Source organism: Haliotis rubra, unplaced genomic scaffold (assembly GCF_003918875.1).
Source record: "Haliotis rubra isolate DU_JTF1 unplaced genomic scaffold, ASM391887v1 Scf50, whole genome shotgun sequence".
NCBI lineage: Eukaryota > Metazoa > Mollusca > Gastropoda > Lepetellida > Haliotidae > Haliotis > Haliotis rubra.
In genome coordinates, this window is record NW_025767191.1 from 1,143,271 (window position 1) to 1,157,258 (window position 13,988).

The following is a 13,988-nucleotide window of genomic DNA, read 5'->3' on the forward strand; positions in this document are numbered from 1 at the left end:
ATTTTATGGCGAGTGGGAGGATGGCTAGTGGGAGGGGTGATGATGACTTTCAAGCAGAAGCATGTACAATGTGAATGACCACCCCACCCCCTACCAAAATATGTACAAAGTAAGTGACCCTCTGCATGCCATGTACAAAGTCAATGCCCCCTCCCATAATTTTTAAGTATTCTTTCTTAATATTTTTATGTACAAAATTGCTGACTCCCCTACTACATGTGTACAAATTTGATGACCCCACTACCTCCCTAGAACAAAATTGGTGACCCCCCTTAAAATCGTCAAACCCTCCCACCCCACCAACCATAAATTATGAACGATCCCTATCCAGTCAAACCTGAATTTTGTACATAACAGTAAATATTTTCTTGTAAGTGACTGTGCTTAAACAGTCATATAACTATTTGTACATCTTTACATTCCTGTAGTTTTTGTTGTGGTTGCTTACTTTTATGTTGTTGTTTGGGTTGTTTTACTAAATTTGATCTTCAGTAGCAAATTATTGGGAGGCTTCTACAACACATTGTTTGTGTCCTAGATCCATCATTACAGTCAAATTAGAAAGTCCTTTGAAAGTCCCCGATATTTGTTGAAGCGCCAGGAAAATCCCATGCCAAATTGTTTTAAGTTTACCTGTCAGCAACACCACCGTCAGTTGATTGTAGGAACTATTTGCTACGGTATTTTGCGTAACACGGTTCACATTGAGTTCCCCCAATTTCACCACTCCGTTGCTGGCCCAGTTATAGGTTCTGCACAGCAGACCAAGTTACACGTCAAAATGTTTCAAGACATTAGTACAAACATGTTTTTAGTACTTGGTTGTACATGAAGAACTGTTCTAACAAGGCCTATAAATAGCAGGGTCATCAGTGTGTTAGTGGGTTATGTGTCTCGCCGCTCGTAGTTCTCTAGATGAAACCCGGATATCGAACCAATATCTTCAGCGTGACAGTCAACGCTTTCATTATACCAACGCTACAATACGTGACAATACAGGAGTATATATCACGACGGCAAGATAATGTCACGAAACATTGGCTTTGTGTAGACAGTTGATTACCCAGAATCCACGAATTAACCGGAAAAGTGACGTCTGTAGATTCATCGAAATTTTCCAGCTTATTGCTCTCTGATGGTCCTGAATTGTCAACTTTCCAAAAGGGTTTTAATGCTGACGTCGGGTGTAACTTATAGTTCATGTACAATGACATACATTAGTTTGTTTCTCTGCTGTTCTTTGTTTAAATGATCAGTGTTCGAACATTGTTCAGTATGAGATCCACTCCGTCCCCACAGTCCACTGGTAAAGGCCTATGGGGAAGTATACCTGTTAAGCCTGTCGCACGAGCACCATGTGCAGCAACAGGAACAGTAAACTTGGCTTGTGGCAAATAAAGGTGCTGATATATGTGGGTGTTGGGACACACTCATCTCACTGATCTCCAATTGTTGCACACTCACCTCCAATTGTTGTACAGATACATGTGGGTGTTGGGACACACTGGGACACATCTCCAATTGTTGTTGAGGTGTTGGGTACAGATACATGTGGGTGTTGGGACACACTCATCTCCAATTGTTGAGGTACAGATACATGTGGGTGTTGGGTACAGATACATGTGGGTGTTGGGACACACTCATCTCCAATTGTTGAGGTACACATACATGTGGGTGTTGGGACACACTCATCTCCTATTGTTGAGGTACACATACATGTGGGTGTTGGGGCACACTCACCTCCAATTGTTGAGGTACAGATACATGTAGGTGTTGGGACACACTCATCTCCAATGGTTTAGGTACACATACATGTGGGTGTTGGGGCTCCAATTGTTGAGGCATACATATATGCAGGTGTTGGGACACACTTAACTCCAATTGTTGAGGCATACATATATGTAGGTGTTGGGACACACTTAACTCCAATTGTTGAGGTACAGATATATGTGGGTGTTGGGACACGCTGATCTCCAATTGTTGAGGTACAGATACATGTAGGTGTTGGGACACACTGATCTCCAATTGTTGAGGCATACATATATCTAGGTGTTGGGACACCACTGAACTCCAATTGTTGAAGTATACATATATGTAGGTGTTGGGACACACTTATCTCCAATTGTTGAGGTACACATACATGTGGGTGTTGGGACACACTCATCTCCAATTGTTGAGGTACAGATACATGTGGGTGTTGGGACACACTCATCTCCAATTGTTGAGGTACACATACATGTGGGTGTTGGGACACACTCATCTCCAATTGTTGAGGTACACATACATGTGGGTGTTGGGACACACTCATCTCCAATTGTTGAGGTACACATACATGTGGGTGTTGGGACACACTCATCTCCAATTGATGAGGTACACATACATGTGGGTGTTGGGACACGCTGATCTCCAATTGTTGAGGTACAGATACATGTAGGTGTTGGGACACACTCATCTCCAATTGTTGAGGTACACATACATGTAGGTGTTGGGACACGCTGATCTCCAATTGATGAGGTACAGATACATGTGGGTGTTGGGACACGCTGATCTCCAATTGTTGAGGTACAGATACATGTAGGTGTTGGGACACACTCATCTCAAATTGTTGAGGCATACATATATCTAGGTGTTGGGACACACTTAACTCCAATTGTTGAGGCATACATATATCTAGGTGTTGGGACACACTTAACTCCAATTGTTGAGGCATACATATATCTAGGTGTTGGGACACACTTAACTCCAATTGGTGAGGCATACATATATGTAGGTGTTGGGACACACTTAACTCCAATTGGTGAGGTACATATAAACATGTATGTGGGTGTTGGGGCACACTCATCTCAAATTGTTGGGGCATACATATATGCAGGTGTTAGGACACACTTAACTCCAATTGTTGAGGTACAGATATATGTGGATGTTGGGACACACTGATCTCCAGTTTTTGAGGTACATATATACATGTATGTGGGTGCTGATTGTCGGATTTGCTGCAGTATCCAAACAATGGCGAATTGTTCATAACAAAACATTGTTGGCAGATAGTTTACACGCACATAAGGACATTTTCGCACATTTTATTTTCTCATTAGACGGTGATCCGAAATAATACGACGTGTGAATACATACCTACAAGTTGCAATCTTGTACAGGATTGGCAGAATGATAGTAATTCAACATTGCAAATACAAAAACTTTCTTGTCATCTCACAATATGAGTTATCTCCAATTTCCCTTCCTTGCTTATTTTGTTGGCTCCAATACGCTTTAAGTAAGCATTAGCTTGTTGCGATGTCTATAAAGGTATATATTTGCATACACGTATATTTATGCTGCAACATAGCATACAGAAACACTATTCAACATTCAAGAAATTCTAAAGTTAACTCGAAACAAGGAATTTATACGCCGCCTTTCGAAATATCATTATTTGGTTTAAATATATCACATTCTGTACTCATAAATATACCCCCTTTAGTAATTAAAGGAAACAATTCAATGACTTTGGTTGTACAAACAGATACATAAACGAATATCAACAAAGTGACTATGGGTATATTTGCTATCATTGCATTAAAAGTCAATAATATTGTGTTATTAGTTATGTTATCAATACAGTTCAGCATTGTTGTGTTTATAAATTACTCTCTGTAATAAAACAAGTAATGAAACCCTCGTAATTTGTCTGTTTGAATTCGTTACGGTATATGCATGAGCCGAATGAAATTCAACAATTATGCAGTGAGATAGCTTCATGACTGAATATAACTGGTAATCAATTTTGATATGATCATTCTGCACAATGACGCTACGAACAACAGCAACACCAGTGCATTGGCCATAGAAACTGTACTCAAGACATTGTCCGACTGCCGTTCACATCACCGGGGCAGCAGATGCACCATACAGTACTCCAACGCTCACTTGTTTTCTCCTGCCAAAGGACAACCTTCACCAAGAGGATTCACTCGGGAACCGACTAAAACCACGACATGTTCACTGAGGCCTGTCAGGTGATGCGCTGCCGGCGAGGTAGGTCGATGACGGTCCGGAAGGTGGTCATCTCGGCCGTCCCTCCATCCGGGTACACCTGGATGTCACCATCACCCATACCCACGTAGACGGTGCCCTTCCTGTCGGTGCAGATGCTGAACGGCTCGCTGAATATGTTGCTGGTTTCGATCACGGGGCCATGGCACCATCCACGGTGAGTGAACAGAAACACACACCCCTTGAGTCTGTCCACGAGGAAAACATCTCCGTTGAAGCAGGCCACACCTACCGGGTCTTCAAGAAAGTTTTCTCCTTTGTGTGGTTGATGACGCCACTGAATATCTCCTTTTTGAGATATGCATATTAACGCGTGCATTGAATGATCTGAGATGAGGATGTCACCACTTGGTGTAGAGCCCAGGAAGCTTGGAGTGATGCATATTGCATTACCAAACTGATCATGTTGGAATGATTTTAAAACAGATCCTTTCATATCAATGAAGTCAATTGAAGCAGGTTCCTCACGAAGTGTGCCCACAGCTAACACATTTTTCATCTTGGGAACGGATGTTATACCGGCATACATCTTCTCTGTGGGGATGACTTGGACAACCGTCATACGTTGAAGGGAGATAATCTGTATCTCTCGCGACAGGGGAAACGTTAGGGCAACTTTCCCGTTTGTCAGTTTACAAAGGCGATAGGGAACCCCGTCCATCCTCAGTTCATCGTTTCCAAACTGTGAAAATGTCTTGAGGAGTTCATTCTTATAATCAACAACCACAAGTACCTCGGAACCATTCAGAGTGATCATTGTGATGTCAGTGGGAAAGGGGACCACTCTCTGAAGCTGGTTCTACAGGAGGCTGTCCTCAACAACGATCTACTGGAGGTGGATCGTTCAGACTCGCTGCTTATCGACCTAACAGACAACAGTATTGGAATGTTGGAGCTCCGCTTTGAATTCAAGCCTCCCATCACAAACTTCAACCATTCAGTGAGCATAATTTGTAGAACTCGCAGTCATATAGTGCTCTATCCTTATACCGTGTTCGTTGTATGGCGTGTGGCTGCGTCAGGCCTCTTGGTCGTTTTTTACCTGCTCGGTATATCTGATTACACTGTTGGCAGACATAAATACTCCCAGACCTGTCTGTTTGCACCTCCAGCTTATTGCTACTTTGTTATGATTTGGTTCTACACTCGCAACTTGTGAGTCGAAGCAGATCAATGGCTTGTACGATAATCCACCAAATGTTCATGCGTTTCTTATCCTGTTCCTGGTTGTATATCCTGGTTCCAAGTCAGACGTGGCTTGTAGACGGTAACCAAGGCTTGGTGTTGGCGTGCGGCGGTATCACTTACATGGGAACGACCACGTCCGGAGTGGACGTAATTCACTTACACGGAACGACGTCAGCCATAATGAAAAATGCTAAGTCAGACTTCCACGAAACACTTTTTGGGCACAGGAGCAGCGCCGCTCAGTTTGGTGGCTTCTACATAAAGTGGTGAATCTTAACACACAAAGATTAAACGAAGCAACATGGCATCCAGCTGAGCTGATTGACTAAAGATTGTGTTGCAGTAGATAAACTGACTATTAACCTTTGAACATACACCGTGCTGATAAAACACCGACACCCGTGTGTTATCAGCAGAGTTTAATATACATTGTCCCTTACATACAGCCCTGTTACGCAATAAAACATATGTAAGTGGGAGAGTCAGGACGTCCTAAATAGAGGCTAATTTTTCTAACAGGATCAAATCTATTTCCAAGAACAGGTTGACATGGTTTTTCTGAGTGTAAAGATAACTTGATGATACAGTTATGACACTTTCACTGCAGCATGAACTACTTGATAGCTCGGAGTTGCTCCACATTTACTGTACATACATATCGTACATTGATTTATTATCGTTATCACGTGGCGAGTGCACATGCCTACAGTCATACATACATGGCCCACTACCGGTGTCAAGTACATTCTCTACAATGCCATAGCGCAGCAGTTTACGTAAACCACAGTCAAGGCCAGGTATGTCCTCCAGAGAATGCTTAACACAAAGACAGTTGGTTAAATTCTAAGAAAGGAATACACAGCCGGTAACATCTTAACGTGCTCTCTATTCATCGTATTCATTATTCTGTGATGTTCGTACAACTGAGAAAACCTTGAAATTTTCACACTGAATGTGATTTCTTTAGTATTAAGATGGCGCCCCCGATGTTATGTTTGCGGTACAAGGGACATCACTGTGAACAAAACATCGAGTAAAGAAGTGCAATGTACACGATGCATAGCTAAGTACTACAATGTATTTGAGGCAGTCAGAGTTACTGTGTAAACAAATACAATGCGGCAACCGAAGACCTCGTGTAAAGTAACACAATCGAATTTGCAAGATATAATTCGTAATTTGCCGTAAGGTCATACTTCACCACACAATTACTAGATCGTGATGTCTGCAACAAACAGGGCATGAGTCGCTTGATTATTTCCTTCCATCCATTCTTTTCATCTAACCTTACATTTACTTGTCAGTCAGTTCTTGCACACATAGATCGCACGCTAACTTATTTGTCAGATCTCACGTTAACGTACTTGTCAGTCAGTTCTTGCACACATAGATCGCACGCTAACTTATTTGTCAGATCTCACGTTTACGTACTTGTCAGTCAGTTCTTGCACACATAGATCTCACGTTAACTTACTTATCAGTCAGTTTTGCACACATAGATCTCACGTTAACTTACTTGTGAGATCTCAAGTTAACTTACATGACAGATCTCACGTTACATTTACTTGTCAGTGACATTGTGAACACATGAATCTCACGATGTATTTCCCGTGAATCAAAAGTTCGATTTCTTTCTTTCATCATGTTATGGGTTATATGGATCTAAAGTTAGATTTACCTCTTCGTCCTATTATCTACAGATGGATCTAATTCGGCATTTGCTATCAACGCAACTGGTACACTTCGGTCGTTTAGTCTGTTATTGTACATTTGAGTCCCCTTTTCACACTTACTAGTATGTTGTAACATTTGGATTGATCGTTCACTGTTTGTATGTGTAGCACCATGTACACAAGCAAGGGACAAAGCAAGGTATGTTTCTTATGTTACTGTTTCTTCAACTGCGGCTATGGCACCATGGGACTTCTCCCTCACATGCACAACCGACGTAGTGGTAACGGTATACCTCGCCGACGTAGTGGTAACAGCATACCTCGTTGACGGATCCGTGAGTCCATGACGACGCAACATATCGAATGCCTCCACCTTTCTCCTCGGAGTCCAGAAAAACACCATGCAGTCATGTACACACACGGCAGCCATTGCACACAATGTGACTAGAAGGGCTCCGCAACCAATCAGAATCGACGATATTCTACTGTCATGTGCAGTGGAACGCTTCCGGAAATATGAACTTAAATTTTTGTAGCTGAGCAACAAATAGCTGGAAACATTCCTTCTTGAAGACAGTTGTTGATTGATAACTAAAGTAGTCGAAGATAATGTACAGGTGGACGATGCTGGAGTGGCAGTGGTTGTTGGGATGACGCTTGTTGAAGTTGGAGACGGGGATGTTGATGTTGGACCCGGTGTTGTTGTCGTATATTCTGCGATGGAAATGTTAAGGTCAGTAAACTACGTTGGTGTAACATAAAAGCTTGGAGTATCTTGTTGCTGCCTGACCCATTATCGACTGCAAGGCGGCGGGGTAGGCTTGTAAAGACTTGGGTACAATGTATGAAGGTCATTTCTGGTGTATTGCTAACATACTCAATATTGACAGCCCAATTTATTGAGTCACATTACACCAGTCACTGCGTGGTTAGTTCACAAACAATATTATGCTTGAGGTTACCTTCGTTGCAAAGTATTCCAAAATATCCTTCCCCACAGGAACAGTTGAACGAGTTGATGCCATCGATACAGACGCCGTTGTGGAGGCAGGGCTCAGACAAGCATTCATCGATATCTGGTGAACATCATATACATAGTGAAATATTGTACATACAAATTCGTTAATCTGGATAATGAACATTTAGTTATTCCATGACTTATCAACTTACGTTGACAAAAGTAAAGCAAGTCGCACAAACAGAAATATGACATATACTGACAGACGAAGACATGTGATATGACATGCACTGACAGACGAAGACATGTGATATGACATATACTGACAGACGAAGACATGTGATATGACATATACTGACAGACGAAGACATGTGATGTACTGAAAGACGAAGACATGTGATAAACAGACAGAATGAGCCATGGGATATCACATATACTAGGTGAGGTGAGGTGAAATTGGGTTTAACGTCGTACTTGATCATATTTCGGTCATATGACGACGTGCATGCGTGTGATTTATTCTCGGAGTGGCCCTTCCCACAGTGGCCCCTGAGTTTTCACGCCTTGTTAACAACTCATCCCAGAGTGGCCCCCGAACACTCATGTGTTCCCACACTGGCCCCTCTTAATCCAATCAGCTTAATTACCAACTGTGTTGGACTAAATCTTGGGGCAGATTTTGAAGGTACCATCCATGGAAACAGTATCGGTCTTGCACAGCCTTTGCAGGTTATCAACAGTAGCAAATACCAAAATTCTACTACTTTCTTGACGATCGTCTATGAGCAGAAAGTCATCACCAGAAAAAGTCTGTCCATTCACCATCTAGCTGGATATCTGTTGCTGCTTGCGGTGTCTGTGGAACTTTCTTGGCACGTTGTCTGAACAAACTCGACTTCACACAGTGAAAGAGCTTAAGATTTGAAGCAACTTCTAGTGATGTTGCGTCTGCTGAACCTGTCAGTGGTTTCTTTCTTTTCTTCTTCTATGAAGACAACAATCAACATCAGTAGTGATCGTTGACTGACAACCTGTCTGAGGACAACGCCAAGCTACTGTGCCATTCTTGTTTTCCTTCTTCTTGTTATACCTGAAACCATCCATCAAATATCAAGTCCATTTTGTCTACCAGGAACAATCTCTCCCTTCAGAGCCATGGCTGATATTAACTCTTTGTTTTGACAACTAACGAGTTGTCCCACACTGCCCCCCACGTTCACACCTTCTTAACGAGTTGTCCCGTAGTGGCCCCTGAATTTGGTTGTTACGTAATAGACAGAGGGGCCACTCTGGGAATAAACCATGCGTGTGTATGTGTGGCTGCTTGTACTAGCCCAGACTTAAGCTGGTTTTATCGTGCTAGCCCGCTGGGATACCATACTGCAGTTAAGAATACCCCACTCAGACACGTTATACTGACTCCAAGCCGACCAGTCCTTGATGTACCCATTACTGCCGAGCGCCAGGCAGGGACCAACAAGTATCATATTTTAACGTCTTTTGGTATGACGCGGCCGTGGATCGAACCCGCGATCTTCCGCTCTCCGGGCGGACGCTCTAACCACTACACCACGGAGGCGGTCTGATATATACTAACAGACGAAGACACGTGGTATGTGATGTACAGACAGACAAAGACGTGAATTATGTGATATACTGACAGACGAGGAAATGATATATGTGATGTACTGACAGAGGAAAACATGTGATATATGATGTACTGACAGACGAAGACATGAAATATGACATATAACATATACTGACAGACGAAGACATGAGATATGTGATGTACTGACAGACGAAGAGCCTTTGCGAAGTTTGGATTTTATCCATGGCTAGTTGGTCCTGAACCACAATGGACCGGATCTCTGGTTCCGACAGCAGGATCTGGATCCACGATGTCCAGCACAGCCGTCAACCATTGGAAAGAGGACACGATAAAAATATTCGAACACTGAACAGACCAAGGCATCTATCTACCCAGTATATCCACAACAGTCCAATAGACACATTCATTGTATTTCGCAAGTGAACACTTATACTGTTGTATTGTCACTCAACGCCTTCGTCTCAATATGTTGGGCTTCTCGTTTCACAGTTACACGTGTACATGACTCCCATTCCCTATCAAGGGACAGAGTTGGCTAAATCGTTAGCGATGCTATTCGCAGTCATGGCTGCTTCCCCTTTGGAGTACCACAAACCAGATATCGTGGGTTGGAATCCCGATTCGCTCAGATTATGTTTTTCAGGCTTGTCAGCACTTAGGTTGTGGGCTTCATGGAAGTTCTGAACGTCTATTACCTGTCATAAATGAAGTATCAAAACGGCCTTCAACCATACTCACACCAGCACTCACAGTGCCCCCAGGAAACAATAGGCTATTCGTGTCTAAACATCAGCTTGGTATCTTAGTGGGTAACATCTCTATAACCGGCATGCGTCCGTAAAAGTAAAGACAATCACACACCGATGTGCATGTGAGACATTATATTCTTCTGCTTCAGGGTCATTCTTATAGTTTAAAGTCATAGAAAATCAATGTTTAAACTTGGACATACAACTTTATAAGTTTTTAGATAGTTTTGTGTCAATTAAACACTTACCAATTTTTAGAACAACCACAAAACGCTTATAACAACCAAGTATATATTTTCAGTTTTGTGCTGAGGTTTCAATTTCCAGTGCTCACCAGCACCTTCTTCCTGGTATGTATACCTGATCAAGGGGGAGTCGAAGGAGGTCTGTAGTCAGCATGCCGTGCAGATACACACAACCAGGAAGTGCTCTACAGCCGGCTATCTCGCCACGTCACATGCACACATGCTCAAAGTCACACTGATCTATGTGATAGGGATCTACCTGTCTGGCAGTACATGCCAACGTAGCCGCGTGCACAGTCGCATATATAGTTGCTGACGCCGTCCACACAAGTAGAGTTGTGGCGACATTGGTGGTTCGCACATTCATTGATATCTGCAAGTCCAAAATAGTAATATAGGTAGGTGACGTGTTGTAATAATGATAAGACGATAAAGACAAGGAGGCTGATTTCCTATATATCTGACGTTATGTTGATTGGAATCAAGCCCAGACATACCACAGATTACACCCGACCTGTCATTTCAAGTGTTGACAATATTTGTGTAAAAAGACAATATTTGTGTAAAAAGACAATATTTGTGTAAAAAGACAATATTTGTGTAAAAAGACAATATTTGTGTAAAAAGACAATATTTGTGGAAAAAGATAATATTGTTGAAAAGGACAATATTGTGGAAAATGACATATTATTCATAACGACTACGACTTTAGTGTCTAGATCATGCTCCTGCTTCAACTTATCGAAGTTATCTTTATATAAGTTTATGACTATCAAGTGCTGTTATACATCATGCGGCGTGTTTCCGTGTACAGGGGCTATGCACTCGGCAAGCACCCAGTGAGGCACACACCCCACCAATCCCTATCAGCTCGCCGTGTCGCGATGACATGACAAAAGGTTGCCCTTCAGTGTTCTGAATGATTGTGAATGTCGTAGGTGATATATCTGAACAGGGCATGAGTTGCCCACGTTGTTGCAAGCCACTGTAATACGCTGAACAGAGTTGCGTCCCCTTGGGCGAACATGGCATGAGGTAAGGGCTTTGAATAAATTAATTTCTGTGTACAGTTCCGACTTATCTATGTACTGGTAACTACTGAGCCATGGTTTTGGACACACGACAGGTCCAGTGTAGCTGGTCAGGGCTTCTGTGATACTTATAACATGTGTGTCCACACTGACCTTGACAGGGAGTAGAATTGTGTGACGTTTCTGGACACACGACGAATTTGTGAGTGTCCACTGTGTAGCTGGTCAGGGCTTCTGGGCGTGAAGGAGTGTGTGACGTTGTGTGATTGTGTCCACACTGACCGTGACAGGGAGATGATACTTTGACCTCATTGTGTGTTTTGTGTATTTACTGTGGTAGGTGTAGCACTACCATCTGTTAATGCGTATGGAGACACACCTGTTTGGCAGATGGAGCCTGTATATCCACGAAGACACTCACACACGAACGAGTCCACGCCATCCACACAGGTTCCATTGTTCAGACAGGGTTGACCTTGACAGTCGTCGATGTCTTAAACAGTTATCGGACATGTTTAAAATATATCCTTGGGAAAGCATAACGGTATAAAAGTAATATGAGAAAGGTTTGTACAGTATAATAAAAACTGTAATACTATCTTAATTCCTTGAAACGGGGTTTATGCATGTGGAAGTCCCAGTGCCATGCTGGATGTTACAGAACAACGAATAACAAGGGAGGTAACTGTCAAAGAGACGTCTAGTTACCATACTATGTCAATCTGTGCAGTTATGGGTATTTGTTGATACAAACCAGCCGTAACATATGTCATATTTGGGATTACACTTCCTTAGCAAAGTACATATTGTAGTACTTTGGTTTAGTTGAGTCCCATCCGGGATTCGAACCCAGACACTCAGAGTCAGGCGCCTTATCTATGGTCAGGCACCTCATCTTTGGTCAGACATAGCAATGACCATGATCAGAAAATACTCGCAACATGTGTAAGACAAGTATTATTCGTTCACGGCGCTGCCACTGCATGTCAACTCCGTGATAATGGCGATCATAAACATTGTAATCATGTGTTCATTTATACACGGGTTGAAAGATTGTGCTAATTCTGGTGTGAAAAGTCATGTCGATACATTAATACCTCTTAATATTTATTGTAAATGAATACCTCGCTCTCTTAATGTGCACTAGATGCACCACAATGTGGATACACTATAATGTGGACACCTTAGAATGTGGATACACTATGGTGTGGATACATTAGAATGTGGATACACTATGGTGTAGATACACTATAATGTGGATACACCATAATGTGGATACACTATAATGTGGATACGCCATAATGTGGATACACTATAATGTGGATACGCCATAATGTGGATACACTATAATGTGGATACGCCATAATGTGGATACACTATAATGTGGATACTATAATGTGGATACGCCATACTGTGGATACACTTTAATGTGGATACACCATAATGTGGATACTCTATAATGTGGATACACTATAATGTGCTTTCTATACACTGGCAATACGAATGAGCTGGACTAACAGCTAGTCTCTGAAATGAACATATTTTTCAGAAAATAAAAGTTTCAAATTAAGATTGTAAATACAATAAAAAGAGCCCAGGGATTTTCTTCATTTTCAGAGACCCCTGAAGCTGTGGAAATCTAGACTTGCCACAATTTCTAGACTTGCGTGGGCTTTCTTGGATATATTTGCTTCAGGGTCTGTACGACAGACTAGGAATGAGCCTGAGTTCTTGTTAACGTTATTTTGCCATCAATTGTTAAATGTCACTTTGGTCTATGAGATGCGTATTTGATTACCAAACCTGTACTCATACATCGTTCTCCCTCTGTCAACCCAGTTATCTGCTGCGGTGAGATCAGCTGCTGTCCTCTGAAACCGCCCTTACTCCCACTGCTGGCGTGTTTTATGAAACAGGGTTCCCCAAACTTTACAATGTATGTACAATAATGTATCCGCGATGTGCAGTGGTTAAGTGAGATACCACTTTGTCGGATTCTGTATTACATTAACTCTGCAAGAATGTGATAACAGCCTGATTCACATTGTGTTCGCCGCATACAAGTCTGTATCTCAAACATCTGCAGTAGTCGATCAGACACGCGCCTTCACATTTGATGTATGTATACTGGCAGTAAAATCAGTTACGAGTAGAACAAAAGTCCTTTTACAGGTCTTTGAATGTCATGTAGACGCATAACGCCGTAATTGATAAGAAACATCATCTCTGCTCTTCCTTCGTGTACAGCATGTGACAAACACATTCTCTAGGTATGCGTCTGGGATCATCACCAGTAACATCACCATGTACAGTACCAGTTATCGCTAAATGTACAGTACAATAGCTCGTAACGCGAAAATCGTAGATAACAGGTACATGAGATCTTTCAACGTATTATATAACTTAAAACAACCTGTTATGTTGACCCTGATGTATGTGGGTGATGTATATAGACACAGTGTTGCAGTACGCTACCTCAGCA

The 13,988-nt window shown here is 42.2% G+C and overlaps 1 protein-coding gene and 2 long non-coding RNA genes across 9 annotated transcripts; 1 reads left to right on the forward strand and 2 right to left on the reverse strand.

The window, feature by feature from the left end:
* Window positions 1-1,538: 1,538 nt before the first annotated feature.
* LOC124291855 lies at window positions 1,539-2,746 on the forward strand. 7 transcript variants are annotated; one of them, XR_006902297.1, is made up of 4 exons: window positions 1,547-1,587; window positions 1,842-2,049; window positions 2,099-2,466; window positions 2,515-2,746. It is a non-coding gene; the product is annotated as an uncharacterized LOC124291855 (long non-coding RNA). The 7 variants fall into 7 exon arrangements; XR_006902299.1 differs by having other exon boundaries at window positions 1,842-1,985; window positions 2,034-2,049; window positions 2,099-2,746; XR_006902300.1 differs by having other exon boundaries at window positions 1,539-1,603; window positions 1,858-2,049; window positions 2,099-2,746.
* Window positions 2,747-4,012: 1,266 nt separating this feature from the next.
* Window positions 4,013-4,810, reverse strand: LOC124291864. Its single transcript, XM_046728931.1, has one exon. The coding sequence runs from the start codon at window positions 4,808-4,810 to the stop codon at window positions 4,013-4,015; it is 798 nt and encodes a 265-aa protein (XP_046584887.1).
* An 835-nt stretch (window positions 4,811-5,645) lies between these two features.
* On the reverse strand, window positions 5,646-7,993 carry LOC124291858. The gene is made up of 2 exons (XR_006902304.1): window positions 7,877-7,993; window positions 5,646-7,628 (listed from the first exon to the last, which is right to left on the reverse strand). It is a non-coding gene; the product is annotated as an uncharacterized LOC124291858 (long non-coding RNA).
* Window positions 7,994-13,988: the final 5,995 nt, after the last annotated feature.